Source organism: Xiphias gladius, chromosome 2 (genome assembly GCF_016859285.1).
Source record: "Xiphias gladius isolate SHS-SW01 ecotype Sanya breed wild chromosome 2, ASM1685928v1, whole genome shotgun sequence".
Lineage (NCBI taxonomy): Eukaryota > Metazoa > Chordata > Actinopteri > Istiophoriformes > Xiphiidae > Xiphias > Xiphias gladius.
Window position 1 is genome coordinate 9,394,774 of NC_053401.1, and position 23,427 is coordinate 9,418,200.

General features: G+C 40.1%; 1 protein-coding gene across 9 annotated transcripts in view; it reads left to right on the top strand.

Moving 5' to 3' along the window:
- Nucleotides 1–23,427, top strand: part of plxna4 (plexin A4) — a 245,678-nt gene that overhangs the window by 163,495 nt on the left and 58,756 nt on the right. For 8 of the 9 annotated variants that reach the window (XM_040144316.1, XM_040144371.1, XM_040144380.1 and 5 more), the window contains 4 exons: nucleotides 8,242–8,365; nucleotides 12,265–12,418; nucleotides 15,107–15,206; nucleotides 15,554–15,668. In XM_040144316.1, the coding sequence (XP_040000250.1) occupies nucleotides 8,242–8,365; nucleotides 12,265–12,418; nucleotides 15,107–15,206; nucleotides 15,554–15,668 (493 nt within the window). Of the gene's footprint in view, nucleotides 1–8,241; nucleotides 8,366–8,875; nucleotides 8,951–12,264; nucleotides 12,419–15,106; nucleotides 15,207–15,553; nucleotides 15,669–23,427 lie in introns of those variants that run through there. The other variant, XM_040144387.1, reaches the window with a different exon arrangement.

The window sequence follows — 23,427 nt, forward strand, 5'->3', positions numbered from 1 at the left end:
TATTGTTCATAACCTGAAACTAATAATGAATAAAGAACAAACAACAAAATCTACCTATAAAAAAAACACAAATGCCAGTATCTTGACAAACTACAGTATGTTTTTACGTTATTTATTTATTTATTCATTATATGCTAACAGCTAGAATACATATAATAAAACATTTCAGACCTTATAAGATTTTAAAGCCCTTGCATCACAACTTAAGCTACTTAGAATTAGTTGCAATCACGGTAATGCACTGCTCAGCCTAATATTCCCAAGTGGAAGAGCTGGATTTGGTTTTAAACAGTGCTAAAATGACTTGGTAAACTCTCAAAGTTAAATTCATTCAACGTTGTTTCTTTGATCTTGAGATCCTTGCATCCATGGCACTTGCTCTGATGTCTATGCCCAGGGGAGGATGGCTATCCCCTGAGTATGGGTGACTGCTTTCAACCCCCCCTTATCCCCCTCCACCTCTTGCTGGATGCTAAGGGAAGTTGAGGGAAGGGAACAAGGCCAAGAAGTGACAGGGGCATCAGGATGGAACGGTATGCTGCACCTCCCAGTTCCCTTTCAACTGTCAGCATCGGTGTGAAAACACACATACACACACACAAAAACCAATCTATCTAGCCCCAGCACACACATAAGCACATAGGCAACGGCTGCACACTAACTTTTAAGTCAGGACCATTGCTCACTGTCACCTATTGTCACCCCACCTCACAGGGAAACACTGGGAATGTAGATGCACACACAAACACAGTCTCACAGTGAGTGAAGTGTCTTGGTTTTGTCCACCAGAGCAAGAACCAGACACAAGGATTGAAATGAGATGGAGAGGATGAATGAGAGATGTGGTGACAGTCAAAGGACGTGAAACTATATGGTGATGAAAGGGGTGAGTGGGACAAGAGAGAAAGACAGTGGGCATTAGAGATCTTCCAGTGAAGAGCATAAATGAAACTCTAGAAGCAGGTGCTCTAGTCGAGGATATGAGGGTAAAAACACACACATATATACGGTTCATCTCGACCATGATAAAGAGCACCTTTGGGAGAGGGCTCCCACGTAGGTCACCTCGTATCACATGACATAGCTGTTGCTATGACAGCAGCAATTTAGTAAGAATATAACAACCATGTTACATAATCCAACAGTAATCCGCCCTGTTTTTTTCAGTATTAATGTCAGATAGTCTGTATGAGACCTCATACACTGCATTCACACCCTTGACAGATTTGTGTCTTCTAATTCAGAGAAGACACAAATGTGTCTTAATGCTACAGGCTGGATATTGACTGCCTGGATCAATAGTATCAAACGCTGCCACCTGCAGCTGCACAAATGCAGAATCATAACGCAACATATGGAAGATAAAAGCCATATGCACTATTGAGACCCCATTGAAACAGCCCTCTAGTGCCCTGCACTGTCACCCTCAGGGGCAGATATGAAAACATCACACAGAGGACCATCACCAATTCCCTCGGGAAACACCGTAGATGCAGTGCAATGATAAACTATTGTTTTCCCTTGTCAGTGTCTGGGATTTTATTTTTTGAATGTGAGGTCAGATTGTGTTTTGATGTAGTAAAAACTGGGACATTGATATCTGAGCTGTTTGGAAACGTTCCAATATTAGCTTTTAGATACTTTGGCTGTCTTATCCCATCTAAACTATCATGCTAGTTCAATATTGTCATCTTCAAATACAAATAAAGGGTGAGCAATCTTTGACCTCCCATGGACATTAAAAATAAGTATTATATATAAATGTAATTAAGATATACAAATAGCCAATAATAGTGTAGCTAGCTGGATGATTAAAAGTACAATTTCTCTAATAAAAGTGCCCCTTCAGCCTTTCTGTCAACAAATTGCTCTTTCATTGTCTAATTCATGTTTTCAGAAAGAATACATCATAGTTAAAACAAAATTACTCAATAATTCAGGGAAAAAATTCAGAAAAGCTAATTTTGTAAACGACATCTGCTTTGTCATCACACTCTTTAACCTTCCTGCCCATCAGAAACACACACACCAACTTACCTCTGAGCCCGACAGATAAAGCTGTTTAATATAGAGAACCTGGCCTAATGTTATCTTCAGGGGCAGCAGTGGCATCACATATGCTAGATAAACAGCCTAATAAGGCTGCCACACCACCACACCATTAGATAGCTCTGCCAGGGGACTGATTGTTTGTTTGTGTGTATACGTGTGTGTGTGTGTGTGTGTGTGTGTGTGTGTGTGTGTGTGTGTGTGTGTGTGTGTGTGTGTGTGTGTGTGTGTGTGTGTGTGTGTGTGTGTGTGAGAGAGAGAGAGAGAGAGAGAGATGAAGGAAGTTGGTGGTATGGCTTTTGACAGCTGCTAAAATTGAGTGGTGGAGTGTGAGGCACCAAAAGTCACAGCAGAGCGAAACAGCTGCTGCTTGTTTGCCCTGAGGGCCAGATTGATGCTGCTGATCACCATCTATTCTAGTGTGTTTGTGTGAGTGTGAGAGAAATATTGAATTTATGGAGGTTGTTGGAAATAATAAATGCTAATAGCCCTCATTTTATTCAAACGTTTATGGAACATTTATTGACAAAATGAAGCTCTCTCACTGCCTCACCTTTTTTCCCCCCATATGTATGTGTTTTAAGAGATTGTTTTATCTCATATGGCTTTATATCTGTCCAAACTCTCAGCAGAAGTGTCACTATGTAATTTTACGCTTAGCTGGTGTTCTTGCATTGGAAGTACGTAAAGGGGATGGCTCAGAGATTTCTAGACCTGGGGGCAGCCACTTTGCAATTTCTATGTCTTTGGGTATGGGCTTATAAGAGAGACACCGATGTAGTGTGTGTGTGTTTTCATTTGTGTGTATGTGTTTGTTTATCCACAAACCGGAGTAACAGGGTCATGGCCAGTGGGCCAGGTAATGACTCTCCCACTGGTTCCTCCATGCGGATTTCTGCTCCGTGGACCACCCCTCTTAATGATAGTACAGGGAGGCACACTGACTGTTGTGTTTGTGTTTGTGTGTGTTCGGCTGTGTTTGTGTGTATGTGTGTGTGTGGTTACATGTGCGAGTGAGAGATGTAGCCTGGCTGAATGTAGATTTGTGTCATTTGACTGAATCTTACACAGCTCCCGTTCTACAGTAACTTATACAGGCTCAGGCTATTAGTATGTATAGGATTCCATATAGTGTCTGATGATGCATGGGTAGTATAGTAATTGGGTTTCAGTTGGACTACAAAGTCCCTCTTTGTTGCCAGAAACCCAGTTATAAAGTATGCAACAAATCCTTTAAAAAGTCTAGTGTTTTCACTGCAGGAGGTTTTATTTGTTTGTTTGTGTACATGAATATGCAAGCATGTATGAGATATTGTATTTTTAGTGTATACATAACCCAGGCTGTATATACTGCTTGACCGTTTGTGTTTGATGCTTGTGTATACTTAATGTGTGTGTGTGTGTGTGTGTGTGTGTGTGTGTGTGTGTGTGTGTGTGTGTGTGTGTGTGTGTGTGTGTGTGTGTGTGTGCGCGTGTGCGTGCGTGTGTGTGTGTGTGCGCGCGCATGCGTGTATGTTCATGTACTTGTTTGTTTTCTTCCAGTGACATGAGCATTTGATAAAGCTGAGGCTGCCTGGACCTCAGCTTTGTGTGAATTTAATAGCTTTCATTTCCCAACCTGCTTAACCTCTCTCCATGCCTCACATTAGATATGCATTACACCTGAAGTCTCACATGGCCAGATACACCTGCACCCTCTCTTTAGTATATTCTCTCTATGCTCCCCTGAGCCCTCCAACCTGTGCCACACCGATACTTGACTAGTTTCAACCACAATGGATCATCCTGGAATTATATTTTGTTCCCATGCCTTCACAATACTAAAGAACAATGTGTGTTTGATTGTGACTTTAGCCCATTGTATTTATCTTTTGTTGCCATGACATAACGTTGCATTGAATGTTCAACTTCTTAACTTTTTCTAAATTTTCTCTATTTAAATTTTTGTATTATTCTGATTTATTCTGTATTTCTTGATACCTTCATCAACAAAGTTTTGCTTTTGGAGTTCTTTTTTTCTTTGTTCTTCCTGTTCTTTTTTTTTTTTTTTAATCTATTTTTCAGCTATTTATAGGGTATGTCTCATTATACTTGTGCACATTTCAAACCCAAATTATGAATCAAAGAATGAATGGTTATCCACGTTGCTCCTTTTTTAAGTTAAGTCTTTTTGAAGATAGTCATATGTATGTTACAGGGCATGCAGTGAATTACATCTATCTGATTTCTTCAAATCATCTTAGTGCTTCAAATGGATATTTTTGGTCTGTGTGCACGTAATGCAGAGAAAAATAGGATTATCTTGCATTCTGAACATTACACTCAATTAAATAACCAAAAGGGCTAAATGATAAATATTGTGTGATGAAATATATTATCTACAAGGTCACTTAACCTTGAATGGCCATGACAGCCTCATCAGCAACAATTGCAGAGGCTAAAAATTCGTCTCTGCCCTCTCCTCAGTCTCGCTCTAATTGTATCACCTTGTCAAAGGCTGAGAGAAACAAGAGTGCAGATTAGTTTCCATTCAGGGCCAATCTAATCCTTTCAGCTCGCTCTCTCATAATGTGTCATTGCCAGTCAGTCAAACAGCTCTGCACAACAGAAGTGTTTACTAATGAAATGAAGAGATGTTGGGCATCTAATTCTCTACAAAAAGAGAGAGCCCCAGTCAGGCTTTTTTTTTTCTTTACGACGATTGCTTTGATTTCTTTGGTTGTCTAAGTGGTCTATTCTTCGATGTTTACAAAGGGTGGGATTGTTTCATATTGTTACAAACGATGCAATCTTTTTTCTTTCAAGGTCTGTCTGGATAGTAATTGAAAACAATTACCCAGTGCTCTGCTCTGATAATGCCCACCTCTTACATCAGCTAAATCATGTACGGCATTATCTTCACTATCCTTTCACTAAGCCCCAAATCAGCCAGAGCAGCTATATAAATTCCCCTTCACAGTCGTAGTTAATCCATATAAATATGTGTAAATGTCCTATACATTAGTGAGACAAAAAACGCACATTCGTAAGCTGGTGTCACCCACCAGCGTCTCATTAAGGTTTTCTGTTTTTATATGAACATAAACATAAGGGTATATCAGGGAACTGAAAAATAATCATATAAAAGTAGTGTCAGTCATTGAAGGAGTGTTTTCCCCATGAAACTTGCTATGGCTGTTTTGCTCCAGTGTGCAGGCAGAAAACCAGACAGTACAGCTTGAACACTTACAAAATGCCAAAACACCAAACAAAAGTTCATCTTGCCCATCCCTTGGGGAGGTGGAGAGATGAAAGGAAGAGAAAAAGCTTCACTGCATGGTCCATGTCTGGGATGTGAAAGCTAATCATTCAAACTGTTGGCTAGATAGATAAACAGAAGCCATCAAGGTACTTGCAATACAATTCACTGGCTTGCACTTCCTCTATTTATGACTAATATTTTATTTCAGAGTTGGTGAATTAACAGGTAAATTAAGGTACAACGTGAGATCCCGTTTTTCTCTTGTTTTCACATTTAAATTAATTTGTTTTAGTTGTAGAATCGGAGTAGGGTCGAACAGCGACTCACTCTTGATGGAAGTAGGAAAGTAATCCATGTGAGTTTGGGATCACTGAGCTTCCCTGAGATCGATGTCCTTTATTGCAGGGTGTTTCAAGAAAATATCCATGTTTACTACATATCTACATAACATGCAAAAAAAAATTGGCCCTTTCCCTCTTTTTAGAGCAGTGATATACTCTCTAGGGTAATAATGTATTAAGAGTCGCCAGTCCAGTTATGCCAGGATCAGTTTTTGCTCTCATCAACTCACGCTGCCTCAGTATGTCAATATGTTGGCTTGTAACTGTATTAAGATACATTATAAAAGTCTGCAGATGATGAAACTTGTGGGCTGCAGATTTTCGCAGAAGTAACTATTTCTCATGGACATTGTGCACTGTGACTTTGTCACACAAAAACCTAACCAAAAAATGTTATTTGCTTTGAACTCCATGCAGCATGTCTTGTTCACTCTGATTCGTTCTGTCGCACTGTTTCCCTGTATCATCATCTTTCCATTCCTCACTCCGCTCATTATTTACAGCATCTAGCATCTCTCGGAGACGATGTCATAAAACTGGGCCATACAGGACTATAACATAAGAATTTATCAATGCCTATAATACTCCTTGGTATCTGTCACTTTCGCCTAGTGACCCCATAGCATCCTTCCCAATTTGGTAACCAAAAATGTAATTGTACAAAAGTGAAACATCAAAGCAATGTATTTTTACTGTAAACTGTGTTTTTACTTGCTTCAGGTATGAGCCAGCAGTAAGAGGTCTGACAATCCCTATCTTTAAATCTTAAAGCAGTTTTATAGCTGTTACAAATATTCCGAGTGATCTAGTCCTGAATGTCCTGAAACTGCACTTGCAAAGAGGAGCAGTGGTGGTTGAAGGTAAACAAGCAGTGTACTCCTTGGGTAATAATAAAAAACAAGAACCTGGAAAATTACCTGTTAATTAGAATTAACAGCATCTTATTAACACATTGTCAACAAAGATGACAATGATGAGAAATGATGGTGTTCATGACTGAGGGCTTTTCCTTGTGTGTGTATGTTATGTATATGTGTAGGTGAAAGTGTGCAATTGTGTTTTTCTGTGTGGGTTGTTTGCCTGGGGGTACTTATATGATGTGGTCTTATTAAATCAGGGCTAGTAAAGGAGGAACAGACAGGAGTGATAAAGAAGCACAAAGAAACCCAAAGCGATTAAACCCCTACTCAAGCAGGCTTAGCAGGGAAAGCTTCACAGAAAGCCAACAATGGTTGCCTTCCTTTAAATCTTGCTTCTCTTTTGCTTTCCTTTCCACTCTCTCTCTCTTGCACTCTTTACCTCTCCTCCTGTTCTCTACCTCTCTAAAAGAGATTACTTCTTTTCTTTTTCTTTATGTCTGTCTTCTTTGCAGCATGTTAGGCCGCTTAACTTTACAATGCTCATGTCAGGTCAGAACCCACCCTCCCTCAGTCTTTCCAATTCAGAATAAAAAGCTTCTTGCTGCATAAGGTATTACTGTATCTCAGACGTCAAACGCCTCGAAAGTCTTTTCTTTCATCCGTTCATTACGACTTCTTCCTTTCTTGTCATTCTTTTTTATTTCTCTGAAGGAGTTGGAGGGCACTCTCTGGATTTGCCAGGCTGTTAATTGCACAGCAAGTTTTTGTCTAAATCAATAGGGGATTAAACTTGAATAAGTTTATGAGGGGATTAGATGAGAAGCTGTGTGTGTGTGTGTGTGTGTGTGTGTGTGTGTGTGTGTGTGTGTGTGTGTGTGTGTGTGTGTGTGTGTGTGTGTGTGTGTGTGTGTGTGTGTGTGTGTTTCTGTTTCTGTTTCGAGAAGAAGAGAAGGGTTAGGTTATATCACAGTTTAGGCTGGTATACAGTACTTCTCAAAGAATTTCCCACCGGACATACATTTATCAACAACTTAGCTTCAGTGTTTTGTCAGCCACTCTTACTGTAATATTTGACTTATAAACTTTCCAATGCAAGAGTTTGGTGGGAATGAATTGCAGCCCTCATACCAACCTCACTTAGAAGCCCATTTATATGTTCAGACTATTGGGAATTACGATGCAGTATATCAAGGGATAGTGTTTTGAAAAGGATCCAGCAAGTCCCTCTTACAACGCAAAGGATCCAGTCCTCCAGCTCCCCAAACCATCGTAATGGACTGCACTTAATTCCAAACCAGACAATCCTGGTCTAGTATTAAGAGGGAGATGAATCCATCCCTGCCCCCCACCAACATCCGCATCTCCACCTGCACTTTGCATTGCCCATGAATGCCAGTCATTAAGACAGCTTTACAAAGATGAGGCCTACCTCTTTCCCAACGGACCAGTTCCACTTCCACATATAGAGCAGCCATTGTTTTAAATGCAACTGCTCCAGCCCCATGGAGACCGGGCTTCAATTTTCCTGGCCAGTGTAGCTAGTGCACTGCCAGAGAGGAAATATGATACCTGTATCTAACTCCGTTTGTCAGGGAGCGGTGGGACATTCTCTTTTTCCCAGGTGGCAACAGGTGGAAAGGGGTAAGCCCTGGTCAGGTTACTACTTGTATGTGTGTAATTGATTGATGATTTTGTAATTGGTGACTAACACCCCCTGTCTTGTGTTTTTTTTTCTTTTTGTTTGTTCCAGGTGCGCCAGAAAGGAGAAATGTGAGCGCTCATCAGAGCCCCGGCGCTTTGCATCGGACATCAAGCAGTGTGTGCATCTCAGTGTCCACCCAAACAACATCTCGGTGTCCCAGTTTAGTGTTACGGTGAGTGGATAGAAACACACTACTCATATACACTAAACAATAAATAATGACCTGTTTTCTAAACGTTTGAGTAGATGCACAGTGTTTGCCATATCATAAATTTTGTCTTATTCGGTTACATATTCTTCATATAACTTGCATTACTGCTGCAGCGTTTCTTTTTAGATTTTCTGAAATAGATGCTAGTATTGCCTTATTGTTTTACTACTATGCCTCCTCCTTGTGCCATTTGGAGGATAGTATGTGGTCAAATTTGAATTAGAAGTGATTCAATATACATTTTTCTCTCAATAAGGAAAAAACACTTTGATCAAGCATTTGTTTTAGTGGAGCCATGTTGCAGTAAACAGTGAGGATGTGAAATAAATTTGTTGCTAGTGAGAAGATCTTGTCTGGCAGATTGACAATATTACACACTCAAGCAGAATTTGTAATGCAGTGTAATTATGCTCTAGATTCTGATTAGTAGCCAGTGTTAACTCTGTAATCCTGCTTTACATCATTCTACAGCCTGCCAACATGCGTCCTTCAAATCCTGACCTCACAACTTACAGTCCCGTCCAGTGAAATACTCTCCCAACAAATGTCAACAATCATTAACAGCTCACAGTTTAGCTCAGCTGTGTTTATTGTGATTGTTGGCAGCGAAATGCGGCACTTTTTCCCCTGGACATCTCATTCTAAAACAGCTGCCAGATTTAAAGGGTCTGAATTGTTTATGATTGTTTAAGGGTATTGATTAGTGTGCAAGGACCTGTGATCCATTGCAACAAAAAAAACCTCACTGCAGGTACTACAGAAATAAAAAACTCTTGACTCTTGTTGAGTAGTTGTTTGGACTCATATCTTTTAAGAGAGTGTGATATAATACCGATGCAATGTCATTTGTATCATGATACCGTATGCTGGTTGTATTGCTTTATGCAGACTCTAATGACTATGCTTTGCTAGCTGATTATGCTTTTACTGCATTTGAATCAAATTAATCAAATAGAGACCTGTGGCTGTGTCCTCGCTTTATCCCCCAGCACTGCACCAGATTTCACCTCCACTAAAGGCCCATTCTGATTTTGACGATAATTTTTCGCTGGGACAGAAACAGACCACTTCTAATGTTTTTAAGTGGCTGTGTAGGTGTGTGCCTACGTGTGTTTATCCCTTTGAGTGTGTGTGATTTTACTGCACGTCTAGGAGAAGATTGACAGGGCCTGAACGCATCATGCTATTTTATATCTTCCAAGACTTACTGTTTTTCTTCATCGTTTTACTGTTTTAAAGGTTATAACACTGAATGTTATGAAAAATCCGATTGACCTTAACCACCTTAAATGATGTCACATTTCAATTCCCATTTCCTATTTAATGATGGTTTGGAAATGGTTTTGAATCTCAGAGACCAAATATATAAATATCCGATATGATTTTCTAAGGTTCAGCCAGAATGACTATTCTCAATCCATGTTGCTCGGAGGGTCACACAAGGTGTTGATTTTGTGGGGTAGACCACAGCATCACTCTAATGATATTCATGGGGTGTGTGTATCTATGTGTGTGTCTGTGTGTGTGTATGTGTGATGTTGCTCAAGCCTGAGCCTTTAGAGAGTGTTTAACCTTTTCCCAGCGAGCAGGCTGTACCCAAAGGCTATGCCAAAGATCTCCCGTCCAACTGATTGCAGGGCAAAGTTTTCTTCCAGACAGACAGGGGCTCCTCCTTGACCTTTGTGTTATGAAATATTGTTTGGAAAGAAAAGCCAAGGCATTCTTGAGAGAAACAGACACTTCACTGCTGAAATCAGACACACTGTAAGGAAAAATACATTATTTTCTTTGATTTTAACTCTCTTTGGTTGTTTTGAAGTTTCTTCTGTTATGCTATAAGCTCCAGGAGAAATTGTCTCTACATGCATATATATGTTGTTGTTTTTGTTAAACTACAAAAGCTCTGAACACTAGTAAAAACATGACATAATTACAGTGGCTTTTATTATTTCTGGTTAAAAGGCTGAAAATGTGTCATTAACCAGCACACACAGATTATGGTTTTATACATTACATCAACGTATAAAACCGTAATGTGTTTTATACATTATGTCAAAGTTAAGTAAGTACAATATGAGCAATGACATTTGTAGTCAAATTTTGTGACTTACTTTATAATAATTAATGTAAGAGGATATAAAGTTCAAGTCAAGTATCTTTTCCTCTCCTGTCTTTTTTGTGGCTTCTGACTATTTTTGAATAAATTCTCTCTGCAGCTAAAACTTTTTTTTTCACCATGGCAACATGAACAGACCATCATCATACATCCTCAGCATTAGACATGGTTTTACAAACTATAGAAGGGCATTTGTGTGTGTGTGTGTGTGTGTGTGTGTGTGTGTCTGTGTCTGTGTGTAGGTGTGGTGGATGTTTCTGTTAACACAAGTAGGTTATTTTCATATTTATTCAGCCCTGCTGTGGCGAGGTTTGGCCGTGACTACTCTAAATGTAATTGAGGAAACTCAAGGTCTGGCTGTAGTCCCTCCTTAAAAGGAAAAATAAATTAAAGAAGGAGAAGACGGTGAGAGGTACATTGAGCAACAAATGAAAGAGAGGATGTGTAAGAGATAGACGCCCAGTCGTGCATTGTCCATCTTATGTGGAAAACTGTCTATCTGTTCACACCTGTGCTTCCATCTTTTTATTAAACAGCAATATAAAAACAGCGCGGGTCAGCCCTTCTCTGCCGCTGAGGCAGCTTTAAGCATCACATCGCAAGTATACTATGGACTGCGCTTCAAATTAATGCAAAGACCAAGGCCCACTGCAGAAACACTTTTCCATCAATATGTATATTTTGGTCTTGACTCCACTCCACCTGCCTCCCCGACCCTTTTTTTTCCTTCTTCTTATTCAAGGACAGTGTTCTGTTTTTTTTCCCCTCGTGCTCCACCTGAAGCCAGCTTTTGCTGAGGTACAGAGAGCTTGCACAGCGTTTTCAAATGAAGTGGGAAAATTTGCATCCTGTATTTCCCAGAGAGTCCTCTTTTCCCTCCCTGTCCAGCAGCTTGTACGCCTGCCCTTTGCTCCTCTCCTCCATTCTGCACTGCCCCATTTGTTCACCTCAGTCTTCCTGCTAGTTCTCTCTTCCCCCTTCCCTTAGTCTCTTCTCATCCTGCACTTGTTTCTGCCATCTACATTCAACAGGCTGGTTCCATCTCTTCTAACTCCTCATCCTTCCACTTACCTTGACTTTCTGCGTTTATCGCTTCCTTCATTTTCTCCCATAAAAACACATTTTTTTCTCACTGAGCCACTGAGTCAGGACATCAAGATGTGTTGTGAAATCTGTACAGCTCATTGATGCCACAAGGTGTTATGGGAGGTGGCTAGAAAGGTAGTAGTGCTTTTGGCTATCAGATATGGACTATTAAGTTTACATTGATTTCAGTTTTAAGTCCGTCTGTGTCTCTCTGCATCAGAGTGTTTTGATGTTGTTTGGACACATCTGATGCCTCATTCAAGGGTCCCCTAGTGGTTCCTCTGGCCACTGACCACCCTGCCAATGGGTCTTTATGTGGGAGTCTCAGTCATATAATAATAGTTAGGACACAGATCTAACTTGTTTATCTCTGACCATGGGTGCAATTATAAAATGCACCTTGTCATGCTTCGTCAATAGTATTTTAAACTGATGAGTTGTTTTCATTGAGTGAATCTGTGAATGTGAAGCTGCTGAAACTTAACTGTTTTCCTCCTTATTTTTGTTCTGCAGCTGGTGCTAGTTCATCATAGCATTAGCGCAACTGATCACTTTCATGAGCTCATTTCATTATTCTTTTATTAGTGAATATTTTGTCAAATATTGCACAAAATAATGACAGCTGTCAACACACTTTTCTATCTTTCCCTTTCTACAGTTGGTGTTGGAAGCCCATAATGTCCCAGAACTTTCTGCGGGTGTCAACTGCACGTTTGAGGACCTGGCAGAGATGAGCGGCTTGGTGGAGGGAAACCGAATTAAGTGCTTCTCACCTGCTGAGAAGGAGATGCCACGCATTATTGTTGACAAAGGTAAGGGCAGACCTATTCCAGCCTTTTTTGCTGAAAAAGCAAAAAATGGGACCAGGAAATTCACTATTCAATACCAGTCAGTAGTGGATGTCACATTGTTGGCATTTAACATATACAGAAAATCACATCAGTGCCTGTGATAATCTGAAGGACCTCTGTTGATAACCTTTCAAAATGTCATTATTTGAAAAGTTAAGAAAACTATATATAAAAAGCCACTGCCAGAATCAACAAGTTATCAACATTAGTACACCTGTTGAACACAAGCATACATGTCTGTCAGGGAAGCACACATTCATCTGGATGTTTCCCTTCACTCAGGAGCATGCTAGACCTAGGGCTGTAAGTGCTCTATGAATTTTTGTTTTCTCATTCCCATCAGTAACTCAACAGGCCTTGGAGCATTGCTCTAGGACATGTTTAGTAATTGAGTGAACATTAGTTATTAGTCTGCTGTGGGATTTATTTACTACCCTCCCTCAACGTGGATACGTTCCAGAGAGAGTGGCGGGACTCCAGTTAACCTCAGTGCAAAAAGGAAAATATCAAGCTGCACAGCTAAGTGTTCTTACCACAGTTATTCAGCTAATTCAGAGCCTGGAAATTACATTCCCTGTAGAAAATGTCGCTGTATCTATGGCTTTCAAGAGGCGAACATTTAAAGCATTTCTGACATTATTCATTCCACAAGCAAAGAAGGGAAAATATTTCTTCTCTTTTTTATTCCCCTGCTCTTCAACTTCCCTCTCTGTGGGTCGGCTAAGCTTGGTCTAACTGAACCAAGCTCCCATCTGAAGAGGCCTGTCCCTGGGCAGGCAATTCTTCATTACCACCTTTCAATGTGTCCTCATGTTGAGATAATGAAGATGCCATACTTCCGTAGTTCTACAAAAAGAAGAAAAGAATAATCAATGAAAAAAGAAAATAGACAGAAAAAGATGATGATCCATCAATAATGCTCAAAATGTACATACAAAGGAATGCTCACTGAAGGTTTTTAGACCCCAACACTGCTGATCTAATAGCTCTGAGGAAAATCATATTTGCACTTGTTCGTTTGTAATTTCAGAAATTGTATCTCTATATTGTTTCGATATTAGATTCCAAACATGAGGTAAGTATCAACACAAGGTAAAAATAGAACTGAAGTGCAGAGACAGGGAATGAGAAGACCAGCATTTATTGCAGTGCTGGTGAGACCTTTATAGGTCTCAGCTGTACACATGCACAAATATTCACATTTTCCTTTATTCCTTCAGCACATCCACATGAACAAAAGCATCACACACATACACTGTCATGAACAAACGTACAACACCGATGCAGTAAAGTAATCCACAGATAGACAGTACACTGATGTAAGGCAGTGAGCCTGAGGGTGCTTTGGGGAATTAAAAACATTTGTTCAATATTTGCCATGTCAGTCTCATGTAAAGCTGGTGATGCTGCAGTTATGCAAACATAGATGTGTTACTATGTACTCTGAGACACAAACAAGAAAGAATCTTTTGCTCTGTCTTTCCCCCGCCCCCACAAACACACACACTTATATCCTTTTCCTGTATCAGGAAGAGGAAAATATTCCACATTTTTACCTATATTTCAATCTTTCATCTTCCATTTTTACTTGTACTCATTAGTCTAAGTTTGGTTGAAAGAGAGAAAAGAAGGGAGAGAGGTGGAAGGAGTGAAGAGAGAGGGAGGCATAGATAGTGTTAGCAGGCTTCAAGGTAACATTTAGTTGGCCTAATTAGGACAGATACGTTGTCAGTGGTGCTTTACTGTGATTGATGAATGATTCCTTCTTTGTTAGAGAGATGGAGAGAGACACCGGGGAGAAGAAAGAGTCACAGCGCGGAAGGAAGCGAAGAGACCTGTGTGTAGAGATAGAGTGGGGATGAGAGAGAAGTACTGAGGTAGAGTAGAGAGAGAGCAGTTAGATGTGTGGATGTGCTGTTGAATTAAACATGAACTCCTTCATTAGGGCCAGACAAAAGGACACACCAAATACAGATGAGGCGCAAGCTGACATATACACACACACTTGCACACAGACACACACACATGGTTTTTGTTTCATCTTCTTCCTCCTTTACCTTGTCAAAGACACTCTCAAAGACTTTTCCAGGGAAATATTTTCCATCCCAAGGGAAATACGTGTGCACCAACTTTTATTGTCTCTTGTTAGGCGAAAAGGATAGGGAGACTTAACCCAACAAAACCCTTGTACACTCTCTCTCTCTCTCTCTCTCTCTCTTAAGATACTACCTTTACCACCGCAACAGGCTGAGCACCTGTGGCTCAAAGCATTGCAGTCATATTTTCTTAAAGGGAAAGTCTAATGTGACTAGACACTGAAAAAGGATATGTGAACAAGTGAATTATTGTTGAAAATTATCATCATACAGAGAGGAGTCCTTTAAAAGTGTACCCACCGCATGTGCTTTAAAAGCAGTTATGACATGCTGCCTCTACCATTATAATACTCTTTCATTTTTCCCGTTTGTTTCAAATTTGAATGAAACTGTCAATAATGGTTTCAATAAATGAGTTCTGAAACAAAAGCAATTCTTGCTGCTGTTAGTTCTTATTTTTCTCCTTACCTTGCCTTTTTGACCTGAATACAAAACACTCTGTCTCCCTCTGTGTATCAATCTATTAATTTTGACTGTTATCTATTTTATCCAGGTGACCACCAGATTGTGCAGCTCTATCTCAAATCCAAGGAGACAGGCCTGGCATTCGCTCACACCAGTTTTGTTTTCTACAACTGTAGCGTGCACAAGTCGTAAGTCTATGTCTGCTGGTAGCTTATAGTATTGATTTCAGCTGTCTAATTGACATTTTTCATGCATGAAAGTTCACCAGATGAGTCAGATCTAGCAACATTTGTAGTCAGTTTGTGTCACTCACGCTTGATATTTCGAGTTGGCATGCTCTAGCAGATAACTCGTCATAATTCTAATTCCTTCATATTGATGAAAAAACTGACATTGGTTCTTAAAATGTTATAAAACTGGACTGTATACATAAGTGAGAAGTTATATTGAGCTTTTGTTCTCCAGTGTATTTGCTGAAGTTCAATACTAATTCAAAACTAAACACTGTCTTCCCTCACCTCTGCTCTCCATTCAGGTGTCTGTCATGTGTGAGTAGCCCCTACCAGTGCCACTGGTGTAAATACAGACATGATTGTACCCACGATCCTCGCACATGTTCCTTTCAGGAGGGACGAGTAAAGAAGCCTGAGGTGAGCCGGGGCATGTGATAAGTGTTTTACTGGACTGACTTTTTTCTTGTTTTTACATTAACTCTAGTCATCCTATAACCTAAGACATCAAGCCCCCCCAAAAAAAAAAAAAAAAAAAAAAATAGGTGCTGCTAGGAGAGTCAACCTCTAAATGGTGGTTTGAGCTGTGTTCAGACGCACAAAAACTCCTAGCAGTACCTCTGCCTGTAGGTTCAAAGACAGTCAAACTGTGGCCCATTAAGAGAATGTCCCCACAGTTTTATGCTGACCAGCTGCAAACAGCCTTTTTGTAGTGGGCCAGCTAAGTAATAAAACAGTAAAATAAATTGAGGAGAAATGTTTGGCTACGTGACACTAATGGCTATCTTTCTAGGTTTCACATGCAAAAAGAGTTATGTCAAAAGGATTGAGACACCTTTCAGCTGTAGTGCTTCCATCTGGCAGTAGTCTCTTGGCATGTCTTGCTCTTGACTGCACATCAAAGGGCAGTGGAAGCTAATAAAACTGAGCCATTTCCTCTTGCCCATCCCTATTCCCTGCGACAGCTTAGTCTGTGTGAATTATCAATAGTATTGGCAGTCAGATCTATTCCCGCCAAAGCAGAGCCCACTGTAATTAGGCTGCTCTGCTGCAGAGGACAAGCTACTCACTAGATGGGGTACATTCAGTGAATGCCCCCAACCCACACACTTCCTGTCCTGTGAGAGAGGGTTTACTCTGATTTAGAGTCACTGCCACGGTGGCGGCCTTCAGAGCAGTGCAAGGAGGTAAAGACACGTTTGGGTATGTGCCTGTGTATGTATTTAACGTCTGGTTCGGTCCTGTGTGTACAGTATATCTGTTTATCTGCATGCTTCTATGTATCTTTATGTTTGTGCGTATGTATGTGTTTACAGGTTTTGCCTGCCTGTACTCTGCCATTTCATGGCAGTTTTCAGGGGAGGGTTTTACAGGGAGTTAGTGGCCTGTTAATCCTAGCCTGAGGTGAGCTATGATGAAGATCACTAGTGCTTATGTCTGGGTTGGCAGACGCTGCATGACGGGCAGGGACAAGCTTAGCCAGATTGCCTCCTTTGATGAGCAGTCTGCTCTCAATTGTGTTGTTCCACCCATGTTTCCCCTGAGCCATTCAACCTGTGTAGACAATATTATTTTCTTTTTCTGCCATTTTCATTATCCTTTTGAACCTTCTGCTTAGTCAGGCCCAAGCCTGAGTCTTTGCGGTTTACTTTTCCAATTAACTCAGGCACTGGTGTTCAATATTGACTGAGGATAATAATGTGTGAATCCTCTCCTATTGTATTGCTGACTTAAAAAAAAACATAAATAAAGTGAGGGGGATTTGGTATTAGCACATTAATGACATCCCTTTTTTGAAATGTTGTTTCAGAAAAAGCAGGTGTTTTGCAGGCTTAATGACTTTTAATTTGCTTTTAATTAACCCCTCAAATCCAAGGTCATGTATTTGCTGCCAGATTTTTGGTTGCCATCTTGTATTAATAATTTAGACACACAAAACCATCCATGGAATCCTTCCCAAATTTCATGAAAGGAAACAAGTCAACTTTGCTCTGTGAAATGGGATGGCCTTTTTCTTCTAGAGATGATTTTTTGTGTACTATTACAATTAAGGGATTTCAGGCAGTGGTCTGAATAATCCCTTAACGCTATGCTAATGATCGAGGCCAGGCATATCTCCCTACTGGTTGAGCTTGTTGTTAGTATGCATGGCAGGACGGAGTTAAAGCCAGGCCTGGGCGTACAGTGGGTGCCTTTTTATTCATGCCAGCAATGATACGGGCACCCGGATCAGACGTTTGCCTGTTGGCGCATTAACTGAGGCCACGTCCCTGTTTGCCGTCCACACATCTCAAGGACTTAGCCATTCTGATGAGTCTCACTGAGTCTCACAGACAAAGAACATGCATGCGGTTCCATTTGGTTACACTGAATAAATAGCCAAAAGTGATTCCTGACCATTACTGTTGCATTGATTAGATATGAATAGGCTGCGTTTTCAGTGTTGGTTTACCTGCATACTTACCCCTTTTTCAGACTGCATTCCCCATCCCTAAAGTGCACACATAGTCATACCTAAAGCAATTGATGAAACTGAGGACACTTGGTGTTCTCTTTGTCTGATGAAAACCACAGGACGATATTTCCCTTTCTTTTTTTCCTGTCTATAACACAGCATGCTCATATCCTGATCTGCTGCCAAGACTTTCCCTAACATATTCAGCCGGTAGGAAGATACAAAACAAACAAAATTATTAATGTTACTGAATTCATATCACTTTTCCATAGCATATATAGTGTTCTTGCATTAGTTACTTCCTGTAGTGATCGATGCCTGGGAGTTTATTTACTATGAACTTATTGATCAAGTGATCAAGATAATTTTATTAAAGAAGCTAAATGCCAGCAGCAGTAGCTACTTGTTGCCAATATTAGACAGGGATGGTGGAGAAAGGTACTTCAGTTCAAGGGACTGGTTCGATTCATGGACAAATCAATGTTTTACACAGGCACTGACTGCTGAGGAGTCAGTTGTTGAGATGAGTATGGATATGTCAAAACTGAGAATTAAAGGAAATAAAACAAAGTGGGAGAGAAATGACAAAATTAAGCTACTGAAAGAGGAAGATTGAAGAACTTCATAATGCCACTTAAACTGTTCTAGCATAGGGATGTTACATTATTTTATATAATCTGGGTATTTTTTTTTTTTTAACTTTTGGCCATCATTACTGTTGGTAAAAATGGTAAGTTCACCATGTGAGTTCCATAGATCTGAAAAAACAGCAGTGTTTCTTTAAAAAAAGGTCCAACAAAGCAAGAAACATGAGAAATCAGATGATCATACAGGATTTAAACAAACCCTCAGGCTAGGTAAACTTGTTTGGAATTGAAAACAAAGGCAAACAGTGAAATTATACCCAAACAGTTTCCAGACTAACTACTGTGCTTATCTTGTGTTACTGACAATGTAGGTGCACAAACTTTTGATTTTGGCTTGAAATAAAGTGGTTTACATAATCGTTTTAAAGACTTGAAATGATAGCCAAAACTACTAAAGAAAAAACCCAGTTGTAATAAATCATAATGTTCCTGTAAGAAAAAGGACAAAGGCTGAGAAAGACCAAACATGGCAGGAGAAAAAAGGAACCAGGGAAGAGGTATTTTGGGGAAAAAAAAAATTAAGGTGAGGTATGAACAGCGGGATAGGAACAAGGTGAGCAGTAGCAGGGAAGGAGCGAGGGTGAACAGAGAGCAGTAGAGTGCCTTAGCCCTGAGGCCCTGTAGGAGATGATAAAACATAGGCCAGTTAAGGGGAGTTCTTGGTAACCACAAGGTGTGTGTGTACATGTACGAAAACTTAAGATCCTCTTCATCTTCACACCTTATGCTGCTATAATTATAGGCCTCTCTCTCTCTTTCGCTCTCACCTTCCCATGCTTCTAACTATGCCAAGGGCTTTTACATTCACAGTTCCCACTCCGCTTCCTACTCTGTCACTCTCCCTATCTCCACCCTTCACACCTCCCACCAGCCTCTAATTATCAGATCTAAGTAGGTCCCTGAGAAGAAAAGAAGTCAGGAAAGAGGGGGGAGAGAGAATCAGTGAGAGGGAGCTGATAACAGAAATGAGAAGGGTCAGTGAGCTAGATAGGATGAACAACACAGGCTTGGTTTAGAGAGCGATAAGTGAAGGAGGAATAAAGCATGTGCATGAAAGAGCATCAGAGATGAGGTCAGAGAAAACAATGAGTCAGTGATGGAAACAGGAAGAATGAAGGATAATTATATAGAGAAAAAAAGAGAGGCGCCAACTGGGTTTTCAGAAGTCAATGCGTATTATGTGGTCATGACGAGTCATGCTATTGACAGGTACTTTTCACTTTTGTGGTGCTTTAGTGGAAGTCCTTGATTACATGACTGTAGGAATGTAGGACTGTCACTAAAGTTCACATCACACAGAAGGACATGTATAAGTTAGCTCCCTTCACATCTAAAATGTCTTTTAGTCTCTCTCGCCTACTACTCAGATCAGTTATCTCTTCCTTCAGTTAGTAGAAGAAATATTCAGGTTTTGTTTTGCCCAAAATACAAATAAACTCCACTGGTATATACCCATGCAGATATTAAATTAGTTCAATTTGTCCAGGTTTTGAGATATCTACCAAATCAACAGCAGCATCTGTTTATGGAAACAGTTCCCATGTTACTCTAAATTATCCACTTACCATACTAGTTTTCAACTAGAAAACTAGAAGTGTCAATAAAAAGTGTTTAATATTGGTTTTTAGATTATTCTGAGTAAATCAGGACTCTTGTTTCGGCAAAGACGTGGTATTTTTTAATGTTACTTGTAAATGATGTGAGCACCACAAATGACATTCACCTCTTTTGTATTGGAGTCGCATTAGAAATCTCAGATAAATGTCTAAAAAAACCTCAGGCAAATAACAAACTGCATGGCAGTACCACTTGAGGTAAGTTATAACATTTTGTTTTTAAATTTAAATTTGTAGTGTTAGTGAAATTACTCTTTAAACTCCACTAATAAGTAACATTCTAAAACAGTGCAAAGTTTTTATATCACCATCCTACCATATTTCACTGCTCCACCCCACTCTCCTTCTCCCCTTCTCCTTCTGTTGGTAGGAGTCAAGCAGTGAGTGGTCAACAGCCTAGTAGATCTTCAGCCACCAGGCTGCTGTTGACCAGACAGCTACCAGCCTGTCTGTATGACGGCACACAGCTAGAATATGAGTATATTTATAGGGTTGTGAGTGTGTTTATGTAGTATTCAGTTTGTGTACATCTATCTGTGTGGCGATTTGCATTTGCTCCTCTCTTATTTATTGCACCTCAGTCATTGGGGTCGAGAGGGTTGGGAGCAGCAATAAATACACTGATGTTGGATCAGCTTAATGATGGCACAAATCTTAACAGGTGACAGCGAGCATCACTGCCAACCAAACCAGCGTCAGTAGCAAACTAGGATATACACGTGTGTTTGTCCAAAAAACACAAACGTATATCCTCAGGGACTCCTCGCAACAATCAGGGTGTGTTATATGATTTTCCCTTAATACACACACACAGAAAAAACAGAGCCAAGTAAGAGAACAAACACAGGCTATCAACAGCATACACGCTTGCTTGTAGATCCCTTTCCACATCATGAATTTTTCATTGTTGTTGAAGCAAAAAATGCATCTGTTTTGTGTTTTTATATTTTGTTTCTTCTGTAACAAAATAAAATGGTGAGAATTAAAATTCAGATTTTAATGATTTCAAACAGACATCAGGAATGACAGGCTGTACTACTAGCAAAGTTGATAGTGTGTACAATCTGTAGTACTTGGGGGAGCCTGTTTCAAAATTACAGGGCAGATAACTCTAGTTTATAGATTTAAATAAACTTAAGTGTGTAGGCCTATGTAAGCTTGTGTGAAAGTGTGTTTATGTTTGACCATGAGAGATTATTTACCTGAGACTACATGGATGGGTATATGGAGCATAGCTGTAAAAAAATTAGTCCGATGTCAGTGTTGCTAAGAGAATTGTTGAAGGTTTTTGTGAAATAGTGAAATAGTGTGGATGCGTGAGTAGGCAGCAGCTGTTAGAATTTGCATTTTGAAGTTTTCCATCTCTATAACATGTTGTCATAAAGGCAGATGATACAAGAGATGCTGTCTGGCTTTGACTTGTGGCATTTATCTTATACTGTAATGAGATTCCAAGGCTGTAGTTTTTTTTACGTTTTGGTACTGGCATTAATGTGTGTGTGTGTGTGTGTGTGTGTGTGTGTGTGTGTGTGTGTGTGTGTGTGTGTGTGTGTGTGTGTGTGTGTGTGTATTTGTGTGCATACACTCACATGTCAGTGTGTTAACTGTGAATCTGCTTGCATGCAAGAAACTGTCGTTTTGGCATGAGTTTAGGGTGTCAGACACTTCAGTGCATTTTAGGTTTGATGCTGCGTGTGTGTGTGTGGGTGTGTGTGTGTGTGTGTGTGTGTGTGTGTGTGTGTGTGTGCGTGTGCGTCCTCATCACCATATGCCACTATCAGTACAGATCTGTGTCTTCAAGATTCAGTTTAAGTCACCATGTTAAGTCATACTCCAGTGATTCATTTCCACAAACCAGATCAAATTTATTGTCCCTATTGTTCAGGTGCATTAACTGCAGAAGAGATTTAAAATTTGTGTGATTAAAAATGGATTGCATCTCTCTTTGCTCTCCCACTCACTTTCATTCTCCAAATACGACCCCTTCGTTCTTAGGAAAATGAGATTTAGAAGAGCAAACACACATGCACTACCTCTTCCTTCCTCTCCTCCACCACCACTGAACTCACTCACCCTGTGTGTCATTTATCTATAATGACTTTGTGAATAGTGTTACAGAGCGTTCCCCCCTCTCTCACCACGCAGCCATCCAGTCAGTCACTCAACCTAACCCAATCAAGTGGCTTTTAATGAACTTCAAACAAGTGTTATCACCGAGTTCAACGTACGCTATGCTTCACTCCCCCCCAGCTCCATCCATGCGGGGGTTCACCTTATCTGCTCTCCTTCTTTTCACCCTCTTTCCTTCTGCCTCTCTGACATGCTAAGGCTCCTCCTGTCGCATACGCTTAATGGTATTTTTATACCTCTTTCAGTCACACTGTTCTTTTGTTGTTCCTCTCTCTCATTTCGTCTATTTTGCTCTCTCTATCCACCACTCTTCAGCAAAAACATGAAACAGTTTGCAAAGTACTTAGGGAAGTGCTGTTCTCTATTTACTATCTTTTTACCCTATTTTCCACCCTCCTCACCTCTCTCTCCTGCTTGTCAGTCACTTTTCTGTTCTTGGCACTGCTGTTTTTTCACTGGTCCTTTCTGTCCTCCTCTGTTTGGCTTTGCTTTTTTTCATCTCTGTCCATCTCTTTCCCTCTCCTCACCTGTCCTCCTCCTCTTTCCTCCCCTCTTCACTTCAGGCAAGTCATAGGTGCTCTGTATTTAGCCAGCTACTCACACCTGAATTGATTGGCTGTTAATTTTAGAACGCCAATTGCTAAGTGACTCATCTCTCGCTCTCTCGCTCTCTCTCTCTCTGTCATTCATTCTTGCCTACTTAAAGCGCACACAGAAGTCAACCTATTTTGATCTATCGGTGACATATTTTTTTCCTGAACAAAAACATGAATAATGATCAAACATACAAATACAAACTGAGAGCTCGTATCTCTGTATAAGAGCATGTTTCATTGCATCATTAATGTTCCCCTCCTGTGGATAATGATGTTAGAGTACCTATTGAGCTGGACCTTCATTTACAGTGAATGTGAGCAGGTCCGAGGACTGTCTAACCGAGAGACGTAGCTAACCTCAACCCAACAGGAACTAGCACAAATAAAAGCCCTAAAACGCTAAAAACAGTACATGCTGAAGTGGCTATGTTATTAAATGAAACTAATGTTGGTGAAGTAATGTTCAGTGTTGCTGTCTGCTACCTTATGAGATAAATGATGAGTATTAATGGCTCTGTGAGTTTACGGAACACTGTATGTCAGTCAGGTTTTAGGAATACTTCTGGTGCAATTAGCAACCATCCTCAGTTTATCAAAATAGATTTAACTGATTAAAATGTTGATCATTTTCTTATCAGTGTAATGTCAAAAATATTTTGGCATAAATTGTTAAAAAAAACAAGTGTTTTATAAGACTGTTCTTTACTATATTATTGCTATCAATAAATTAAAGCA